The sequence below is a fragment of the Fundulus heteroclitus genome, unplaced genomic scaffold (genome assembly GCF_011125445.2).
Source record: "Fundulus heteroclitus isolate FHET01 unplaced genomic scaffold, MU-UCD_Fhet_4.1 scaffold_76, whole genome shotgun sequence".
Lineage (NCBI taxonomy): Eukaryota > Metazoa > Chordata > Actinopteri > Cyprinodontiformes > Fundulidae > Fundulus > Fundulus heteroclitus.
The window spans coordinates 370,344-393,297 of NW_023397208.1; the positions used below are offsets into that span (position 1 = coordinate 370,344).

Sequence of the window (22,954 nt, forward strand, 5' to 3'; positions counted from 1 at the left end):
GACCTTGTACATGGCTATAAAATGTGCGTGGCTTCTCTGTAACTTGCTAAGAGACATTTCACCAAATAATATTAGTGGGAGGGGGGATACGATCTTAGCTTTAAATATGTTTTTTTTTTAACCCTTTGCAGGTTACAGAAAATCCACACTAACAACATTTGCCCCCAATTGTTGGTTTGTAAATCTTTAAATTTGCTTTGAATATGTTTGTTTGTATTATGATTTTACGTTGGGGTGAGGGGAAACGTGTTCAAATATAAGATTAAAATCCCAAATTTAACATGGCATCAATTCCCCATGATGACTGTATGTAAACCTTTGACTGGTATTGTAAATCAGGACAGATCAAAACCTTATTTTGACAGAGATGACTGCCATGTAATTTCCACTGCAGGGAATAAAAAGAAAGGCTGAACTTACAGCTGAATACTGTTGTTTTTTGGACTATAGATGGTTTAAAATACAGGCCTAACCAACACGTCTACAGAAGAGAAAATGCAATGTTAGGTAATATACTAATACATGACATAGCATCCAAATGTTTACCCAAATGACATGAAGACATATGGATCAATGATAAATAGAAAAAGTGATAAACGGGGACAAAAGCACGTATTTTTTCCTGTTTTATTCTGCTGTGATAAATAAGAAAGGTTGATGAGACGTCCATGTACATATTCTGCTAGAATGTACTTAGAATACTTGTCTTTCTGATCACCTGTGTTCTTTCATTTAAGAGCTTGGGGACAGACAGTCATGTTGGGGAAGGAGATTTTATCAAGAACAGGCCTATTTTCTTGATTATTCGTTTTGTGTTTCTCTGTCCGCCCTCACTGCACCACACCACACGATCTAAAGCTCTCACCACATATCTAGAACAGAGATAAAAATGAGTAAAAAGTGCTTTTAAAGTTTATTCCATCACTTTCAGATGTGCCACTCAGTGTCTGTTAGGATGTTTAAATTATTTTATGAATGATAAAATGCCAAATTAAGGGGTTATTTGTATGGAGGTATATATATATATATAAATATATATATTAGATAATGTGTAGTTTAAGATTATTACGTTATAGAGGCTTTTTTGCACTAGGTGATTGTTTCTGTTGTGTGAAAACATGTAACCTTTGGATCTTTAGTTTGTCCTAAAAGAAAAATAAACAGATTATTTTTGCAGAGCAACATCCATGATTTGATTTCCTTAGTTTCTACTGTATCTCTTTGTTTTCTATTTGAATTGTAGCTTGTCAACAGACATTATGTGTGTGTTTTTGTATTTATATTGTACTGTCGAACTTATAGCATTGAGAATACTGTTGTTATCCAGCTCCTTTAATACTGTTTTATAGTATGTGTAACAATAAATCCAGGTGTAAAAATGGGACATTGGTCTATGGCTTATTTGTGCTATTTCAAAGAACAGTTTTCTATTCTTGCAAAGACTTGTTTAAGTAACCTTTAACTTTTGGACATGTTGTGATATTTCAATTACAAACTGCTATGTGGGCATTTTATGTGATTGCCCATCACAAATTGGTCTATCTATGTGATGTGGAAAGTGAAGGGATTTTTTTAAACAAATTAAAACCTAAAAAGGATGCTGCACATTTGTATTTAGAAACTCCCTTTAGTCCAATAGCCCTTAAAAAACTTTGCACAAATTGCAATTTTGAAATCACCTAATTAGGAAATAGTCCACTTCTGTGTAATTTAATCTTATTTCACATACAGCCCTATTGTGAAGCTTCCTGAGGTTTGTCAGAGAACATTAATGAATAAACACTATTATAAAGACAAATGAATGCACCAGTCAGGTCAGGGAACAAAATGAAGTCAAAAGCAGGCAAAGCATATAGCAAAAAACTAATCTTTGAGTACATTATGGAGGAATTTTCAATCCATCATCTGAAAACAGCAGGGCACAACTGTGAACCTACCAAGATTTGAGAAAAGCAGCCAAGAGGCCTGTGGTAACTGTGGAGGAGCTGCTGAGGTTCACCGCTCAGGAAAGAGATTGGTCTGACAGGAAAACTATTACTGGTGCATTTCCGAAACCTGGTCCATTTCAAAGAGTGGCAAGAAGAATCCCAATGAAAAGAAAGACTGGAAAAGTCCAGTCTAAAGTTTTGTCACAAGACATGTAGGATGGATGGAGACCTAATATGAACATTCACCGCTATGCTATGTGTAACAGAACCCCTGGTCATCAACTTAAACACACAATCCCTGTGATAAAACAATGTGGTAGCATCATGCTGTTAGGAAGTTTTTTTTTTAATTTTGCCTGCAAGATTAATTCTGCTGGTATTTGTGTGTTCACAAACACGAGAGCCCATCTTGTATTGCTCCGTCTTCAACCATTTGTCTCCGAACCAAAAACGGTTTGGGACAATCACGTTGCAGTATTGCACGATTTCTTTGAAAGAAGAACAGTAAGGTGCTTACGTTTTAATTTGACACCGCGATTGGCTAAAACCAACCTTTTCTAGACAGGCACCAGGTGTTGCTTCACCCAATCAGCTCGGACAGAGCTGCTGAATGTCCCGCCTTTCCCCAAATGGATTAAATGGGAGCAGTTCCAGATTTATAATGTGTAGAAAACAAAGTGCAAAACGTTGTCAATCTGGTTGGCTACCTTAGCTTTTTCACCCCAGCAGGCATGAACAAACTGGTCAGCGGTGATGGGAAGAAAGAAAGATGGAGCTAAATACAGGGTAATCATGGAAGAAACCCATTTGGAGGCTGCAGTTAACCTGCATGCACCTTGGGTTGGGGTTCACAAAAATGGTGACCTTGAATATACTGCCAAGAGCTGCAACTGAGTGGTTTTGATCAAAGCATTTCATTTTACGAATGCTCAAAATCCAAACCTGAATCAAACTGAGAAATATGTAGGTACGTGTGAAAAAAATTATTTTCAGAAACTAATCTGACTGAACCTGAGTTTATTGCTTCAACAGAACTGATTTCAAATGCACACCACACTTTTCAGATTTTTATTCCGTGTAGAAAATTGAACACCATGTCTCATTTTCCACTTCACAATAATGCATTACTTTGTGTTAGTGGTAAAATAAAATAAAAATAAACATCAAAGTTTATTTTGTAACAGTCCAGGGTGTGTTTTGAAAGGAGCTTCTTTTCTATGTCGTCGATCCTCCGCAAGTTCGTGGAGATGTGATCTCTCCAGACTCAAACACGGTGAGAGTGGACAACACACGCTCCTGCTTGCTTACCAAATTTATGTCTCTTCATCTCATTCAGCTAGTGCGGACTACATTCATATGCCACATCCTCTCTCAAGCACCGGCCGCTCCATGGCAGAGGCCCTTTATTATTATAAACAAGGTATTTCCATTAGAAAGCAGAACAAAGCCTGGTCATTATGCCGGAGTTGGCCCCGGAAATATCGCTTTCACAAGCCTATATAACAGGACCGGTGGGTCTGTCAGGACGCTTTCCCCGGAAGCAGACCATGAGTTTTCTTGAGTAAACGTTGGTTTTTTGTTGAAGAGACATGCTCAGAACTACTGAGCAGAGCGGCACAAAAATCCTCCTGGATGCGATGTCCAAGGATAAAGCACATCTGGCCAGGTTTGTTCTGGACGCGCTGGATGGAGAAATCGTTGACTCCCCCGCGGACGGCGCACAGACGCCCCTCATCGCCTCCGTTCTGCTGCCCGATGGCCAAACCCGATGTAAGTTCATAGAGCTTCTGCTGCAGAGGGGGGCCAGTGTCAACTGTCAAGACGAAGACGGACGCACCGCGCTCAGCTACGCCTGTGAGAAGGGCTACCTGGACGCGGTTAAGATCCTGGTACAGAACGGTGCAGATCCAGAGATCCTGGACTCCTGGGGGAACACCCCGTTGATGTACGCGGCCGTAGCGGATCACACCGTGGTAGTTGAATTTTTGGTAAGAGCCTTCAAGAGGTTAGGTCTGCAGATAGACAGGCAAAACAAAGCTGGTAACTCTGCTGTTGAAGTGGCAAAGTTCCTCGGTCACACGGAGTGCATTTCTGCGCTCACCAGTATCTCCAAAAGGAACCGTGAGGCGGATGAAGGCAACTTTAAAAGAAAAGTTAATAGTTTAGCAAGCAAACTTGAAGTCCTCCAAATGCGTGACCATGCCGAAACGTCTCAAAACTGCACCTTGCAACCAATGCCACCAATAAAGCCCAATCGTTTGCCACCGATGGAGTTTGAAAGAGAAAACCATGACTTCTCCTCGGGTCCACGGGATATCTTCTCTGGAGTACGCACTACTGTGCCAAGGATTTACAATCAGCCTGCTTCTAAACCAATTAACCCCCAGGAAAAGTTACCCGCCTCTACTCATTACTTGCCCCCTCTACTAAATAGCTGTGACACTGAAAAATCTATTTTCTTCTCCCCTCAGCCAAAAAGAAACATGTCGCATCCCTGTGCGCCATCCACTCTGGGCATCTTGCTGACTCCGATTCTTCCCAAGAAATGTGAGACTGAGAGGGAAAGGGAGAAATCGTTCCGTGTGCGGAGATTTAACGAGTGCTACTATAGGAAAAGATGTAGTTTGCCAACCAGTATGCTCAGCCCCACGCCTCCGGAACGCACTCTGGCGCCTGTGCGTAAATCCAGGACAGCGAGGAGGCGCAAAGAGTCGATCGGCTTGACTGAACCACTTCAGTTTTCCACCACAAGTCCTACCGCAACTGCAACAACGTTCTCAGCATTGACCAACAAACTGTTTCGCAGATTTACATCACCCGAGATCAAAGAGGCCGTTGGAGAGCTGGAACAGATTCCGGTGACAACCTTAGGCCGCATCCCGCGATCAGAAACCTTCCCTCAGGACACAAGGCATCCGCAGGTGGACAGCACGCCCAGCATCGACAGTATCAGCTCCGTCAAGTGCGAGTTTGACTTTCAGTTCAGAAACACAAACTCTTAAACGACTGTGCACCGTGTGTAAATGAAAAGGAAAAAAAAATAACATTACGTTGCGTATTTCTGTTTTGCGTTAAGTTCATCCAAAAATGGAGGGGATGTGAAATCTACGCCACGTCTATTTATGGAGTGAAAGTGTGTTCATTACATGTAGAATAGTGATAGCTACTATTAGTTATGGAGCAGTGGTAGAAATGTACCAATCAGGATTTTCTAAGTGGTTCTGATTTAATTCAGTCTATCTTTTTTATTTAGAGTATAATACATAACGGATATTCTGCTCGTTACTTGATGGAGATCTGAATCCGACTAAAATTAAGATACAATATTAAGATCAAGATTAAACATAAAAGTGTGTATCGCCAACCTCTGATTTGAACAGAATGCTTTTAAAAAAGTGCACCATAGTCCATGCTATCGGTTGTTGGTTGATGCACAAAAACAATGCAACTTCTCAGTTACAATGCATTTAATGATTAGAGGAAAAAAAACCCTGATTTGTCAGAGTCTGACCTACAGTTTACCAATCAAAGCAGATAGTTATAAAATGAGTTGCTTCCGATCTCTGATGGATTTGTGAAACACTAGTAAAGATCTGAGATCAAGATCTAATTTGTGTGTACTGTCAGTAGTCACACGGTATGATTTTCTACTATTGCATTCGGAGTAATTTAAGTGAGGACACTATTTTGAGGTTTTGATGTTTCTTGATGCCACGCTAACCATCTGGTGTCAGCTCTCACTCTAACATACCGAGCTGCAACTTTGAGGGAGTGGAGTTTTTTGGTGGATGGGAGGGGAGGGGAGGGAAAGGAGGGGAGCTGTCAGCGTTTCCCTCTAGACATGCATCATTTCAGCTTAACCTCCAGCTGCTATCGCAGAGATGGAGACTACAGCATTGCGGGAGTAGCGGCAACCGCTGCCTATAACGGAAGATAAGTTCAGTTTACTGACTTTCAGTGAAGGATGATCATTATTTGTTGCTGACATGTAGAGGTAGCTCGCATTTGCAGCCGTCCCTGGGTTGACACCTGTCCACCTTGAAGGAGTGAGGAGGTCGGCTCGGACAGATGGAACTCGTTGGGGCCGGATCTCGCATCCAATCTGGAGGCATCTTTTGCTGCATTCACGATGATCTGAGCGTCACTTCTCAGCGCTAAGCGAGGCAACCCTCCTCTCTCTCTCTCTCTCTCTCTCTCTCTCTCTCTCTCTCTCTCTCTCTCTCTCTCCCTCCACCTCTCTCTCTCTCTCTCTCTCTCTCTCTCTCTCCCTACTCCTCTCTTTCTTTCTCACTGGCTCCTCTCCCTGTTCGTGCGTCTCTTTTCTTTTCGGGGGTTCTGCCCAGACTGCCCAGTCAGTCAGCCCCCCTTTTCTCCCAGCGCCGGCAAAGCTGGTAGCGATGGGGCGGCTTCATTTCAGCACCAAGGAGAGCGCTGGACTTTTGCTGCTTTGTGTGTGTGGTAAGCGCGTGAGCGTGTTTGCGTGTCTGCCGGAATGTCGTGACTACTCTCTGCGGAGTGGACACATGCACGCGCATGCATCCACTGCATGTATGCGTGCCTGAAAAGGTGCATGTACTCTTTAATTTCCACGAGTGGGCTTTTTATTTATTCGCTGCTAAAGTTTAAAGTACTGCAATCTGACGTCTAGGTGGTGACCTGACGCTCCCCTGCTGCTGCAGATTTCACCTTCAATGTTTCTACTCAGATGTTGACTTATGTTTTGTGCCGATTCTGCATGTTTTTGGGGCCGCTTGTGCGCATGAGTGTGTGCCAAGCATTTATCGCCGGGCAGAGACCAAGCCCTTTTCTCCACGGGGTGCGTTTGTGCTATGATCAGGTGTGCTGGCGCTGTCCGTGGTGCTGGCGGAGCAGGAGGGAGAGAACCTGTCTGGACTGTCTGACAACCCGGACAAAGCCATCTTCGCGGTCCGCGAGAACGGAACGACGTGCCTGATGGTGGAGTTCGCCGTCAAGTTCCTCGTGCCATATGACGTGCTCGCGCTTAATGGGATAGACGTAAGGATTCTCCTCGCTTGTATTGTAATTCTCATTATCGCTTATAGCATACAGCTGTTTAAGACGTTCTTAGAATGAAGCTGCGCCAAAACAAGTCTGACGCACTGACAATTTAAAGTCGTTATATTCGAGTTACATATTGATTTTTTATTTAATTTATATTAATAACTGTATGAATATTGCATAAAATGCTTAATAGGGAAAAAAAGCAGGTCTCTTTTCCTAAGATCACAGACTATTCTTTGCAACAACAAACCGTGTGAATTATCAAAAAGATTATTAAACGTGCAAGTTGAGACTTAAGCCTGCATTTATTTATTGTAGTTTTTTTTTTTTTTTTTTTTTTTTTTTTTTTTGCAGCTTATCACAGAGCAGGCATCTTTCATGCTACCTCGTGGAGCAGACATCGAGGGGAAATGTGGGACCACTGAGTCAGACATCCACATCTCCTGGAAGAACAATAACTATATCCTCCGCATTTACTTCTCCAAGGTGCAACAATGGCAACAGAAAATACACCATAACACTCTGATTAGGGGTCTTTCTCCTTTTATTACATGGTTTTACAGTCTGTATTTTTGTTAGACTCAAGAAAATTTTACATTTTTGTGTCCTTGTAAATCGATGCGATAAAAACTGCATTTTGTTCATAATATTCTGACTAGATCTTGTAGAGAAATCTCCCTACAGAAACCAGGCCAACCTGGACCTCTGCTTTCATGAGCTTTTGAATAGAAGGCAACTAAGATTGTGACGTTCTGGATGACTGAAAATCTACACAAGTGTATTGACTCTTGTGTGTTTTTGTCCAGGAGTTCCGTGAAAAGAATATTGAGGTGTGGAAGATCAACAAAATCCAGTTTGTCTACGACACTTCGGAGACATCGCACTTCATTAACGCGTACAACCGTGAGTGTCCCTCAGCAGCACGACACAGCAGCTCCTTTTACAACCTTCCAGCTCCACTGCTGTGCCCACAGCCTGGTCGCATTTATTCTGCAGTATCTATCAGCTGGAGTTAAGGACACACTCATGCAAGCATTTGGGAATTTCTTCAACACATTTATTTGAACATCATTTGGAAGGTTTAAGAAAATACAAACGCTTGAGTTCTTTTCAACATCAAACCTGAAATCTTAATATTTCTAACAACAGTTTTCATGTATTGATTTGTATTATTTAGCTTGTTGTTTATCATTATAGTTTTTTATTATAAAGCATACTGTCAGGACTGCCTTTATTAAAATATCTGAAAGAGACACCTTCTTACTAAGTTTGGTTCATAACTTAATTTGAGTAATTTTATCATGTCTATCACACAATGCATTCAACCATATTTTGCCCTTGAAATTAATTTATTGCACCTTTTTTTCAATCTTAACATCCTGTTGAAACAAACATTTTAAACATTTTATTAACAAGTCCCACCTGTCGTTTTAACTATAGCTGGAAAGCACACAGCCAGCACCCACAAGCTCTCAGCCCTAGTGACTCCAGCTGGGCGCTCCTATGTGTGCACGTCCCAGCAGACCGTCACCCTCATCTCGAGCGACCACCAGAAGGGCATCACGATCTCCATGTACGACGCCCAGATCCAACCCTTTGACATCGCCTCAGACTTCATGTTCAGCGAACGTAAGAACAGCACAAGACGCTTGTTTCATGAAGCGGCTTTTTTTTCTCATGTTGCAGACAAACAGCAGATGAGGATGGTAATGAGAAATCCTGGGGGGTGAGCTGTACATCTCTATCTGGCGTCCAACTCTCTGGGGGAGGAAGCTTATTGCCGCAGTATGGAGAGCATGTAGGGTGAAATGAGAAAGAGAAAGGGTTAGGGAGACACAAGAGACAAAATGGGCACAACGGGAGGAAGACTGGAAGGAAAGAGGTTGAGGTCATTAGGACTTTATGATATCTGTGCCTTGGATGCAGCTTTTATAGGAACACTGCGTGCATTTCATCGCCCAATCACCTTGGAAGAATCATGTGGCCTCAGCTGCAGTAAACTATACTGGGCTAAGCTTCACTGCCTTTCTCCTTGTGTGTATTACAGCTGTCCACAGGGAGAAAGTCTTTCAACTTTAAACCACATATGCATACTGTACTCTATTCTCAGCAGAGGTTAAGTGTCCTCCTTACTCTGAACCACCAAGCAGTGCTTGAAAATACACTGCACAAAGGAAAAAAATGCATTATACAATGTCTTACAAACATCCAGACCCCCCCCCCCTTTTTTTTTTTTTTTTGTTACTCCACAGCCACACACTTTAATGTATTTTATTGGGATTTTATGTGACAGACTAACACAAAGTAGTGCATAATTGTTTGGTACAAAGAAACAATGCATAACCTGGTCACCTCCACGTAAACGGACAGACAGGGAAAGAGGGCATTAATCAGAGAAGCAACCAAAAGGCTAATAGTAACTGGAGGAGCTGCTCAGATCCACAGTTCATCTGGGAGAATCTGCTGACACAGCAACTATATGCTGCGTATTCAACACAAATCTAGCTTTTATGGGGGAGTGGCAAGAAGACACTCCTCCATCAACACACCCATTGGAAATCCTGTTGATAGTTTGCTACAAGCCATGGGGAAGACAGCAAACATGTGGGAAAAAGTACTATAAGGTATCAGATAAGACAAAAAAATATAACGTTCTGGCCTCTATCCAAGTTGCTATATTTGGTGGAAAACTTACTCTGCATGTTCATCCTGAATGAACCTTTCCGGTTTTGTGGTACAGTTCATTCATGATCACCTGGCAGCATCGTGATGTGGGGCTGCTTTTTCTCAGCATTGAGCTACATACAGGGTAATTATGGAAGAGTACCTGTTAGAGACTGCAAAAGGTTTCATTTTCAGCAGGACAGCGGCCCTTAAACGTATTGTCAGTGCTACAATACAATGATTCATTAGAAAAATGCACAAACAGTTCAGTCTGTAGATTTGCAAAGCTGGGAGAAACATCCAACTAAATATTTTACAGCTATAATTGACCTCAAAGGTATTAAGGGATGATGTGCATCAGACTTTTTAATTGAAAAATAAATAAAACCATGATGCATCATGTTCCTTCCACTTGACTCTTATGCACTGTTTTTTTTTGTCTTTTAAAAATTAAATTAAAATTTAAATAAAAGTGTTTGGTTGTACCGTGATAAAATGTAGAAAAGTTCAGGCACAAAGAATATTTTTGCGAGGCACTATATAGCAGAGAGATAAAGCATCCCTAAACTGCCAGCCCTTTATTAAGAGCAGTGTTTAACATAATACATGGAACCCAATACAGTCTTAAAATAACTTGGAAGTCTCCGAATAACTTCTAAGTCAGACAAATTTGGTTACATTTTTAAAGCATTTGATATTAAGGAGGAATTGTTTCTACAGAGCATCAGTGTGCTGTTCATGAGTTGTTGTTTCTTTTTCTTTGCAGCTTATAAGTGCATCACAGACCAGCGGGAACACCTAGAGGAGACCCTGCCCCTTATCCTGGGCCTCGTTCTTGGCCTAATAATAATCATCACGCTCACCATCTACCACTTCCACCTCAAGCTGACAGCGAATCAGCCACAGCTCCCCAGAGATCGCTCCATGTACAAGAACATGTAGGCCTGTAATGCGTCAGCGGCTCCCTCAACTCTCTCCAAAGCTCTCCTAATGACAGATTCGTCTCCTCAACGTCCTGGGCCTGTAATGCCACGGAGGATCGTGTCCCCCACACTGGACTGAGTCCCTAATTGGAAAATGTGAATGGCCTCCACTGACCGCAGGAGCTTCTGAACTATTAAATTACAAGTTATTTGGACAGTTAGGGGCACAGCATGAGTGTATGTGGAGAGTAAACCCACTAAAATCGAATTAATATGACTGCTGGATTTAAGCTCAGTGCCATAGGTAGTCGCAATTACAATAGAATTATCATGAAAATGTTTTCCCCCCCAAACTTTACCCAAGCTGGTTTATAATTTGCACGACGTTTGACCTAACTTGTCTTTCAAGAGATTTCTAAATTTCCTGATCTTCAGCAGTTTTCCTGTTCTCGCTCCATTTGAAATAGCTGCTATCGGACTCTATCTGCATTTGTAAACTTTGTTCCTTATTTTGGTTCTCATTCCTGTGCTCATACATCCAGAATGCAGCCATAGTGTTGACAGTGGACCGTCTTGTCGTGTACAGTGCAGTTTTGCCTTGGCATCAGACCCGTTCTCTGCACCAATGTAAGAAAGGAATCAAAGAAGGAAAAATATAAAAAGGTCAGATACAAAAGATCTTGAAAACTTGAGAAAAAGACGCCAGAGTACGTATTTCTGAAAATGTGGGGAGGTTAATAAAGAAAATATGTGTATATTATTTTTAGAGTGAAAGTCTATGCATAAATCTCTGCTGATGCAATCATGTGCAGTATTCTGTTCTGTTTGAAATAAATTGCTGGATACATCCTTATCAAATTATTTCCATTATAGCATTTATCACACTACTCTCAACTCAAACTGTTGCTCATCATGTAGAAAAATATATTTCAGTTGCATACAGCATTGTAAAAAGTGTTATGCTCGCTACAGTTTTCTTCTGTATTCGCCTTTTGTCACACTAACAAATAATCTATCAAATAACTTAATATCAGACAAAGTTAACTTGTGTAAATACAAAAAATTATTAAAATAATTATGAAATAGGGAAGACAAGCTATCCAAAACCATACTTCCCTTTGTAAAGTATAAAATAATAATGACACCTCTTTTTAAAAGCACGACTTGTGATTAAACATCTTTTTTTGGAAAGCTGATTTTAATTTTTCCAACCAGGTCATACTGCCAGACCCGTGGAATTAAAAGAAAATCTCTTAGACAGAAAGTCTGACAACATGATGCATGCTAAAAGACCGTAAAAAGCAACGCCATGTGTCCAAATCTCAGAAACAAGGTTATTTACATCTATCAGTCTGTAAAGGGGTTACACAGCAATTTCTAAGGTTGTGGGACCGCAGCAGACCATGGTGAGAGTCCACATCTACAAACGGAGAAAACATGGAATCATCCCAGAAGTCACTGACAAAACTAAATTACTGACAAAAGAACCCAGAACAACATCTAAAGGACTGTAGGCTTCACTAACTAATTTGAAGTCATTGTTTATGACTCAACAATAACAAAACAAAAACTGGGCAAAAAGGGCATCCATGGCAGAGTTCAAAGGCTAAAACCCTACTGACCCAAAGGAGCATTTAGACCCCTTTCACATTTTCCAAAGACAACTTCATGATCCTTTTGTAAAACTACTTTGTGGACTATCGCACAAAAAAGGGAAATATTTATAAGGTGTGAAATATGTTGCATTTGGCACAAATCTAACAGCATGGCACCATGCTTGGCTATCATACTGACAGCCAGGCACGGTGCTGGTGGCCTGATGGATGGAGGCTGCTTTGATGACTTGCCATGATTGATTAAAACCATTAATTCATTTATCGAGCAGAAAATCCTGAAAGACAATGTCCAGTCATCAGATCAGAGCCTTAAGGTGCATTTGTCACGTCTAGCTGACAAGACTCCACTGATGAATAAAACAGGTTCACTGGAATCGAGTGACTGATACACACAGAAGACACTGCCAGGATGAAGTATTGATTTTCTGTTCTAAATCAGCGTCTTCGAAAAAAAAAATAGGACGAGGATAGTCGCATTGAAAACAAATAGAACATGTATGTCACCACCTGCTCAGTAGCTACTTTTGAAATAGCTATTTTTCCATGTGAGATGCCCACTCTGCTCCTGTTCTTCTATGAAACTTTAAGATAAAAACACAAAACCTTGTTAATGATCATTGTATAAACCCTTAAATCCTCGAGGGCCGGTATCCTGCAACCTTTAGATGTGACCCTTGCCCTACACACCTCAGTCGGATGGCTACACTGCCTCAACAGAGTGCAGTCAAGCTCTGCAGAGCTCTGCTAATGAGCCAATATGGGAGTCAGGTGTGCCGAAGCAAAGACGGATCTGAAGGCTGCAGGAAACCAGCCTTTTGAGGACTAGAGTTTCAGACGAAATGCTGCAGACATTTAAAGGCATAACCATTCCCCACAAGAGCAGAGAAGTTTGTTACCTGTCCCAGAATGTCAACAACTAAACGACATCTCACTCTCTGCACATCTCTGGGCATTTATGTGGTGTCCAAGAGGTCTGGTGTGATTATCAGAAATTCGAAGCGGGAGGGCTTCCTACACTAACCAACGCTGCAGATGGCGGGACCTACGAGGAGTCTCCTTTACTTCTGCCTTTGAGATGTTGTGAAATCTAATGTTTCCACGTCGGTGAATGAAAATATGACTGTTCTTGTGAAATGCGTAGGCTACAGGCCTTTTAGTGCAAAAAAAAAGTGATATGTAAGGATAGCTAGAAAAGATAACCTGACAGCATACACCGAAGTGAAAAGACCTGAAAGTCCCACATAGTAATAAATCAGGTTGCTATGGCAACACTTAAAGCCACAGTAGACCCACTGCAGAGGGTTGCATTTAATGAAGTAGCACTGCTACACTTGCCCAACCAATTATAATCCAATCACCACAGGACAATAAAATCTATGCTCTTTGTACGTTCTCCAATCCAATAATAATAAAATCCCCACCACCACAGACTTCTAAAGTGTAATTAAACTCACCTGTGGTTAAGACCTGGTTCTGTGGAAAAATAGGCTACACCAATGTTAATGTTGACATTCCCCAGTATGCTAAAGAGCATATATATTATATTGAATTTGACAAAGGGCTATGGCTACAGTTCACGTGCCAACAGTGGCTGTTTTCTGTCCAATTCGCTCACTGCAGCAAACTTCAAAGCCAGGTGTTGTTTAATTAACATGATGCCATTCCATTCCCGTTTCATTGCACAGGGCCGGAGAAACGGGAGATCTTTATTACTGGGAGTGTGGGCTCACGATCCAAAAATTGTCTATTAAATGAATATGAAGTGGTGACGAGCCTAAAAAGTGAACAATTGGTTTGTTTACTTATGTAATTGTTTTTGTTTTTATCACATAACACTTCTATCTTTATAAATACATATAAACTATACACAGAGCTCTGTACAGGTATTAACACCCATTCAATTTGCGGCTACAAACCTCAATGATTTGATTGAGATTTTTTGAGATAGACCAACAGATTTAGGTCTGGATTTCGACGTTTATTTTAATGCATGTATTTGCTTTGATGTCTACTGTTGCATTGTAGTTCTGGCTGGACAGTTAGGGCTGTTGTCTTGCTCAAAGGTGAACCTCTCCCTCAGTCTCAAGTCGTTTGCAACCCTTGGGAGTTTGTTTCCCTGTTTGCCCCGTAGCCTTAGCTACAAGTCTTGATGGGTTCACAGATAAACCAATATCCTTGTTCCATCTTAACAGAATAGACATGGGATTTTTCAAAACGTTAAATATTGTTTTAAACCTTATTAATACTGTAAACATCTCTGCATCTTTATCCCTCATCTCACTGTGGTGCTCACTGATGTTCTCCACCAGACCCCTGAGGACTTTAAAGAACAGCTGACATTAAAATACACAGGTAGACTCCAATTATTGCATATGGAAAACAACAATATGAGAATTGCTAAAATACAGAGTCACAGTGAATACTAAATAATTTCTCCATTATTCAGTTTTTTATATATTGTGAACCTTGTATTGTTGTTCTGAGTTTTTACAAATGCTCTTTCTTCAAAATTAAAAATTGTGTCTGAGTGACAACCCATATAAATAAAGGCTATGAAAATGATATTACTAAATTACAAAGGGACTAGATGGCAGGTCTAGATTTTATTTAAGGGTAAAAATGTGCAAGATACAAAATGCCACACTTTTCAGATTTTTATTTGTAACAATGTTTGAAAACCATGTCTCAGTATTCTTCCAATTCACAACTATGCTCTACTTTGAGCTGGTCTATCACATAAAACCCCAATAAAATGCATTGAACCTTATGGCTGTAAGATAGCAACATGTGGAAATGGTCAAGGTCTGGAAATCCTTTTTCCAAGGCACTGTATACAAATAGGTACATTTCACCTATAATGGTTTTGGGGAACCAACCACCTCTTATTCTTGCAAATAACTAGTCTGGTTATTTAGCAGTTGTTGATATAGTCTGAATTATACAAACCATGGATTTAGAAATGAGGTGCATTTGAAAATTAGGTGAATCTTGCTTCTCACTTAAAAATAAATGGGTGATAATGAAATTATATCACACCACCAACAAGTATGTTTTCCTCCTCCCAGTAAAGGCCAACAGATTGCTTGTTTGTTTGTTTTTATATTGTTTACTCCTCTTAATTAGGAATAATGTGCAGGCTGATTTTCAGACAAAGTAATGTGAAACATACCATAACTTTCCGAACATATTTTTTATTTATTTTTTTTGCACCTCACTTCAGAAGGCCTTATAAAGCTGTAGATGTAGTCAAAGCAAACTTTAATCCATCTTGAAATATTAATACCTGAGGAGCCTATGGTCTTGCTAGGATGTTATTACATATATGGCAGTTGCTCTTAGATGAGAATGCCCAAAGAGTTTATATTACAATTATTAATCTTATTTTGTTTAATTTAGAAATTCAAAAATGTTAGTATTAATCCATAATAAACCTTAACATTCAATATCAGTTGTTATCTCCGTCAGGTTTGGAATGTAAATGTTGTGTTTTATCCAATGTAGAGGTTCAGTTGTTTAATATTTGTGGTTAAATTGATAAATTGGTGTATGACTCTTTTATGCCCAAATGAAAAGATTGTCATAGATAGCTAGTCTGCATGGTTACCCTAAGTCTGCAATTCTGCCTGACTAGTCCATTGACCCTACCTGCTGACCAGACACCTCTGGTCAAAACGTTCTTCCATAAAACCAGGAAATTTGTTTATAGTATCATTTCCCTAAGTTTAATTTTGTCAAACGATCAGTTCGTGAACATCAAATGTTTTGTATATTTGGTGTACATTTTGTTTGAAATTGTCGTAAGTTTTCCAAACAGTGCAAAGGCATGTTCAGCATAACCCAGCAGGTTATGTTAAGTTGCAGAAACCTTTGCAGCACCGTTCCATCATAATCCAGGGTGGGGACTACCCAAAGATCCACATCAAGTGCCAGAGGTGATGGGCTGGCACCACCTGCCAGCTCCGGAGCGAGCCTCAGACCAATGAACAGCTGTTGAGAGAAGACCACCATCATCAAGGACCCGGACCGGTTCTTGAAAAAGCACCAAGTCTGACCTTAGGTAAGAACCTCTTTCATTTCCGCTACGGCTGCTGGATGGGGATGGCAAAGTTGACTGAGCACACCGGCGGTTCTGACTTTAACTGGACCTCTGCTTTTCGCTCCTCGTTCTTAGATTAATGTTAGGTACATTTCTTTGAACTGTCCATAAGCCCCTGATAATTCTTAGGTTTAAGTATTATTATTTGTGTTTTTTGCACAGATTTTGTTTATAATAATAATGAGTCATTTGTTAGAAGCACTTTCAATTTGGTGTTAGTTGTGCTTGTATTGTGTTGTTTTAGTCTATCAACAATGAGGGCGCATTTGGTGACTGACAACACAATCAAATTTGGATTTCAATTCTTTACAAAGACTTCCAAGTTTTTCTTTTGAGTATAAAATGTCAATTTTTGTTTTGATTTTTATCAGTTTGGTTTAACAAGGACTATAGAGAGTTCTTCCCGTTATTTCATTTTAGTCCAGTATTCATGGCTCCCTGAAAAGGATTTTTCTTAGAGGTTATAAGGATGATTGGTTTATGATCAGCAATATAATCCAATCTAGTTTTATCCTACACACTAAATTATGTTTTTAACTATTTTAAAAGGGTTGCCTGTAGCCACCTTAGTCCCCCAACTTTCCATGTTTTTATTCACTGGGTTCCAGCCTCCCTCTCTGAGAAAGAAAGAAAGAAGCTCCATTCTGTGTCTGAACTGAATCAATATTCCATTACTGTGTTTCACTGGGAATTGGCTTATAGGAAAGAAAGAGCAATAACACAATATATTATAGTAACAGCGATCCATGGATGTGTCATTGTGCTTCCCTCCTAAAAGGGGAAGTTGGGGTGGAGTTGTTTGTAATGAGAACTAATTTTGAATTCATAGGACATGAAAGACTTAAAAAAAAAAAAAAAAAAAAAGAAAATAAACTGATGATGATTGAACACAAATTGGAGGAAACCGATCTCTGCTTGACGTGAGAGAGAGAGAGAGAGAGAGAGAGAGAGAGAGAGAGAGAGAGAGAGAGAGAGAGAGAGAGAGAGAGGAGATCAGACAAGGCGATGAAAGAAAGATCCATGCAACACATCTTGATGTTTTTTTTGTGTGCGTTTCGTTTTTAATTGGAACCAGCTTCACCGATAGACATGCAATATCACTGTACAAGCCAAAACCACAAATAAGTGTAACTCATTCAGATGTTGACCCAGTGTCAGGAATCAGCTGGCGGCGCACGCACGACCAACACGCAGGCTCCCGCTTTCAGACGCCGTACAGAGATAAACACGCTCCAACTCTTTTGCTCTTGGACAAACACAGACTCACGCTCACAGTCATATGTACATATCACAGTGACGGATGGGTAAAGAGGATGTAGGGAGGAGGACTACGCCGCTGCCCTGGTCCGACTGGAGATGAGAATGGCAGCAGAGTTCCAGTGACGGCAAGAGACCGAGGTGGGGAGATGACTGTGATGATGCGAGTGCAAAATAAGATTTTTTTTTTTTTTTTTGGGATATCAGGATGTCAGCATCCTGTTCTCAGTGTGCTGAGGAGGTACTTCTAAATATTTAAAGAAACCCATGAAGACTGCTAATAATAAAAGGAAATAGAGCAAGGAATGCCCTTTTTCTTTTTTGCCAAATCCACTCCATCTGTGCTACATGGTGTTATAGTACCATAAAAAAGCAGGGCTTAGTGATTATACAAATAGGTTTGGGGTATTGCTGGGATGATATAACAACTGATAGCACTGTTAACGTTAACGCTCATTAAGAAATGTGGAACAAAAATGAGCAACAAAACAAGAAAGCAAAAAAAAAAAAAAGGCCACACTACAATTAAAAAAACACCACCCCAATTCCAATAAATAAATAAATACTTCAAAATGTCATAGAAAGTTCTGACATTACCCTTTTTTTTTTTTCAAACATTTAATGGAAGTTCTGTCTACAAATGTGAGACCATAAATATATTAAGTACTTTTAGTAACAGTTAAGTTTAGCTGGATTTATTTGGAATATCTCTTATATCTTTAAGCAAAAACTGGATTATAAACAGTAGGAAAAAATCTCTGCAGAAATTCTATTTAATACTGCTCATATCACAAGAGTTACGACACGATAAAATACTGCAAATTATCAAAACTGTACAGAAAAATGTTACAAGTTTCTCTAAAATACAATTTTGCGTTTGACGTGAGTGCGAAAAGAGAGACGCGAGTGACCTTGTCTGCGTCCGAGCTGCGAGGACGCAGCCTGTCCCTCTAAATGATGGACCGATGACGGTCAGAAGCCTCTCTCCTCACGCTGATTGTTTGGCCCTCCGCTGCTCTGCTTCGGAGCAATGGGGTCACACGGGTCCTTCCGCCTCGCCGGCGACTCAGCACACCCTTCTGAAGCTGGGGAAGGCTGATGGCTACTATGAGTCTATGTGCAGCTTAAGACTCTAAATCTAGGAAGGAAGAAGACTGCAGCTTTGCAAACCAGCTCACGTTTCGGCAGAGCGCCCGAAAAAGCTCCTCTGACTCCTCTTGAAAACAGTGGACACGCTTTCTTTTTTTTTCTTCTTTTCTGTGTGCGTGTGTTTTTAAACATACTCCTTAAATATTCCTCACGCTAATCTAAGTTACGGTTACAGGTGTTAGTGGCGCGCCACCGCACAGTGGGTTGTTTTGACTGGGTGTGGGCGGTGCCACCCTTAAGGGGTGGATAAGCACGTGTTTTTTAGAGTGGAAGAGGACAAGTTTAGGCCAGGAGGTCAACGATGGCGGTAGTGTCTCATTAGGGGGACGATGCAGGATGGTGGTCCGGACAGCTTGAGGAACGGGTGCTGGATAAGCTCCTGGGCAGTGGCTCTCTGTGACGGCTCCCTCACCAGCATCATGTCCAGGAAGGACCGCAGCACGGTCGACACCTGGAGGACGTACGGACGTGTGTTCATGCTTAGCTTTTGAATTGATCATAAAATAAACGGCAATATACTAATGACAGTTTTCAAAAGTTAGAAGCCTCTCAGGAGAATACAATCATTCGGTGATCCCTATTTGGATCCTCTCGGCTCAGAAAGTTTGAGTTCAACAAGTAAGGAAACCAAAGGTGCGTTAATAAGACCTGCGTTAAATTTAGAGGAAGTTCTATTCTGGATATTTTACCTAACAACTAGAGCAGGATTATTTTAGGAAAACATTTCATAAATATAATACTGCTAAATATTGTGATGATGACATGATTTGCTCACTTTTCTTTACTTTCTGTACAATCCACGCAAAGTCTCCACAAGTCTCTCTGTGCTCTCTGATCTCAGGGCAAATAATGCATTCAAGCAAATGGTTGCACTTGCTTTATTGAAGGTTTTGATATTGCAAAGATGATTACAATTTTAAATCGAGCAAATCTATTGTGAACCCAATATCTACAAATGCGGATACAAGATGCAGCCATCATTAGTACACGTGATTTCTCTAAATTTTTGGGTCACGTTACACCCCTGAACATACACTACTTTATAATCAAATGTCACCATTTGATGCACAGTTCTGAGCAATCTTAATTCCTTGTTGTTGATTTTTTTAGATAAAGCCTCCAAAATGTTTTGAGTGCACCCTAATTAATATTGCTCTCCTGTCACAGTATCATATTTTACAAGCCTCGCTGCCAAAAAAGTTGCTTTTTTTTTTTTGCTATACTACTAACGAAAAGTGTTAAATGTTGCTAAATATTGCTGAATGCTACTAATGAGCATACTTTTGTATCACTGGGTCAAAACTGCATTCTGTCATCCTTATAGTGTTGCTTTAGGTTTGCTACAGTCACAGTTGTTACCCCTTTAATAGGCCAAAGTCTTGACATTTTTAAAAATATAAATAGAAGAGAAAAATAAATAGAAGTGGTAAATGTAACTAGATAGCATTAATGCTAATCAGCATATTTATGCATCATTGTGTCACAGCCAGTCTCTTTTCTGTCAGTCCTTTACTTCAGTAAAAGTTTCTGTGAACTGAGCTTGACTAAAAGTTGGTGGACACTTCATTATCCCAGATTAATCTATAACCATTTCACAATCTGGGTCAAACAGGCAACTTTAACACAACGTCTCTGTGATTAGTCTGAAGTAAAACTGTGCTTTCACAGAATAAGTAAATAGGGAAATAACATTGAAGAGATAAATGAGAAATAATACGATTCTTTAATGAATTATCTTTTTATGTTCAAAAAAAAGCAAACATATTTGTTTTTCAACATCAAGAAACAGCAGAAAACATAATTTATATAATTTAATACTAGATGCTTCATCGCTTCAGCTCTTATTAGAAGTTACATAGACATTACATAAACATCATTAGTATTTTTATATAAGATTAATGCATTCTGTCAGTAGTTAATATCAAGTACGATATACATTTTGTTCTATATAAATGATGCCCATAATTTATTGCTGAACATTAAAAGATTGTCTAACTTTAGCCTCCCATCTTGTCTTGAATACACTCGCCCTGTTACCTTCCTTACCTTGTGAGATTCCTTTAGCCGTGGGGGCAGGTTGTCTCGTATCCTCCTCATGGCCTGCAGAGGGGGCTCGTTGAAGTAAGGGGGTTCTCCGTCTACCATCTCGATCACCATAATGCCTAAAGACCAGATGTCCACCTTGACACACAAAGAGAAATGTATCATAAAACCCTCTGAAAACCCCCCCTCTGTGAGCGTACAGTGACGTTCTCCACGTTCTCACCTCAGTCCCGTACGGTATTCTTGAGATGACCTCGGGTGCCATCCAGTAGGGGGTGCCCACAAGAGATTTCCTCTTGGGCACCTCTTTGGAAACCTGGGCGCAAAAGCCAAAGTCGGACAGCTTGATCTGCAAAACACACACACACCGATCTGCAATCAGGACATGTACTGGGAAGTTTATTAGACCAGAGTTGTCCTGACCCCATGTGACGAAGAGCTTTCACAGAAGACACTAATCTCTCCTATTAGCAGTTAATTATGCCTCAGTTAATCATGTCTTATCATGTAGTTAGGAGGCATTATGCAGGATTTAATTACTGGGGCACGAGTTGGGATTGATGAATGAATGAGTTTCTCACACTGCCTGTATACATGTGAAGTACAGCGCCCACTAAGAAAGTCAGAGAGAGCATTATAGTCATAAAAAGACCAACGACTGGAGTATCTTCAAGGAAACCAATTGGAAGTCAAACTCAAAGGAAAACTGTGAACGAACACGACGACGAACAAGACAACAGGCCTACAGTATCCAACGCACTTACTCTTCCGTCGCTGGTCAGCAGAATGGAGTCGCTCTTTATGTCTCGGTGAATGACGCCCTGTGTGTGCAGGTAGGACAAAGCCCGCAGCACCGACAGACACACTGTTGCGATCTGCTCCTCGTTCATCCTGTAGGAACATGCACAGAAGCAAACACAGCCCAGGGAGCGGGTCGATAACCAAGCGTCAAACTGCTCCGAGGTTCTAAAAAGTAACGCCTGTAAGAAATTTTAACGACATGCTTCTGAGATGCCGAGGGATCAGGAAAGCTCGCCCATCCCCCACTGATTGCTGCTCAGATCCAATTACCTGGGTATGTCTACCACTTAACCCTTCCCTAGCTTAATATCACTTAATGGTAATATTTCCGGTTGTGAAAAACACAAACAGTCATTTCCCAGAAGAAGAGGACCACCCAGAGCTCTGATTAAGGCAATGCTGTTTTGACACTACAGCTGGCTAAGCTACTATCAGAATCTCTGATACGTAGCGGACTGCAGGCTGGCTACCCGAGCTCAAAGATGGAGTAATTAACCGGCTAGTATCAGCTTGTTATACTCAAATCATTCCGCACAGAGCAGAGCATTTCATCCCATCATCCAGGTGGACATTTTCTTGAGTGCTGTCTGACAGCTATTGCCTGATTGGTCAGAGAATTGAAGAGGGCGTGGTTAATGCACAGAAGATGAGAAGTTGTCACGTTTCCTTTCTAGGAGTTCTGCACTTGAGTTTCTTTTAAAAGTAAAACCAAAAAAAAAAAAAAAAAACCTGACCATAATGAACCTCTTGTTCTTGTTCTTGCCGCCTTTAATAATCCAAGAAATCTCACAGCTTTTGCAGACTATTTTATATGTTTTCCCTTTATTAATCACTGCAGTTAGGACCCAATTTATTCATAGAAGATTCGGAGAAGAAATCGTATAATTTTTACTGACCAAGGTCTTTTGATTGGAAGTATTATTAATGTTTTGGAGTGGCCTGGCCGAAGTCCCGGCCTGAATCTGATAGCAAAACTGTGGAAGCAGCTGCAGATGAGGGTGATGGCAATGAAGCCTTCCGATCTCAAAGAGTTGGAGCTACAAATGGAATACCAGTACAAGCAAAAGCAGGTGTCGCCCATCTAATTTCCTGAAATAAACTTCTTGGTTAAAAAAAATACATTTTAATCCAAATGTGTAAGGGGTGAGAATCATTTTGATTTTTGTCTTGATAAATAAGATTTTGAGCATAACTGTATACAATCCTGATACGGTTGGTAGCACTGTTGCCTTACAGCAAAAGGCCACTAGGTTTGAATCCCTGCTTTCTGCACAGAGTTTGCAAAACAGCATTGAGATTTGCATTAAAATAAGAAATTGACCTTGTACGTCTAGCTTAGTTCTCTATCTAAATACTCTGATACTCTAGTACTTTTACTAAGTCATAGCATAACTTTAGAACCTCATGTTGCCCAATCAGTCTTTTTATTTTTTTTGGAAAAGCACATTCAAGACC

At 40.5% G+C, this 22,954-nt stretch overlaps 3 protein-coding genes and 1 long non-coding RNA gene across 9 annotated transcripts in view; 3 read left to right on the forward strand and 1 right to left on the reverse strand.

Moving 5' to 3' along the window:
- The first annotated feature begins 3,163 nt into the window (after window positions 1–3,163).
- LOC105929047 (ankyrin repeat domain-containing protein 17) lies at window positions 3,164–6,150 on the forward strand. The gene has a single exon (XM_012866648.3). The coding sequence runs from the start codon at window positions 3,518–3,520 to the stop codon at window positions 4,928–4,930; it is 1,413 nt and encodes a 470-aa protein (XP_012722102.2). The 5' UTR covers window positions 3,164–3,517; the 3' UTR covers window positions 4,931–6,150.
- A 25-nt stretch (window positions 6,151–6,175) lies between these two features.
- lamp5 (lysosomal associated membrane protein family member 5) lies at window positions 6,176–11,390 on the forward strand. The gene is made up of 6 exons (XM_012866642.3): window positions 6,176–6,386; window positions 6,766–6,944; window positions 7,305–7,436; window positions 7,757–7,853; window positions 8,391–8,579; window positions 10,381–11,390. The coding sequence occupies exons 1-6, from the start codon at window positions 6,326–6,328 to the stop codon at window positions 10,554–10,556; spliced, it is 834 nt and encodes a 277-aa protein (XP_012722096.2). The 5' UTR covers window positions 6,176–6,325; the 3' UTR covers window positions 10,557–11,390.
- Window positions 11,391–14,617: 3,227 nt separating this feature from the next.
- LOC118561931 lies at window positions 14,618–17,374 on the forward strand. The gene is made up of 2 exons (XR_004930379.1): window positions 14,618–17,169; window positions 17,203–17,374. It is a non-coding gene; the product is annotated as an uncharacterized LOC118561931 (long non-coding RNA).
- Window positions 17,375–17,823: 449 nt separating this feature from the next.
- The window catches only part of pak5 (p21 protein (Cdc42/Rac)-activated kinase 5), a 94,819-nt gene continuing 89,688 nt past the window's right edge, over window positions 17,824–22,954 (reverse strand). For all 6 annotated transcript variants that reach the window (XM_036134174.1, XM_036134172.1, XM_036134173.1 and 3 more), the window contains 4 exons: window positions 21,463–21,589; window positions 20,922–21,047; window positions 20,702–20,836; window positions 17,824–19,106 (listed from right to left, as the gene is read on the reverse strand). In XM_036134174.1, coding sequence (XP_035990067.1) covers window positions 18,951–19,106; window positions 20,702–20,836; window positions 20,922–21,047; window positions 21,463–21,589 — 544 coding nt within the window. In that variant the 3' untranslated portion in view covers window positions 17,824–18,950. The remainder of the gene's footprint in view (window positions 19,107–20,701; window positions 20,837–20,921; window positions 21,048–21,462; window positions 21,590–22,954) is intronic.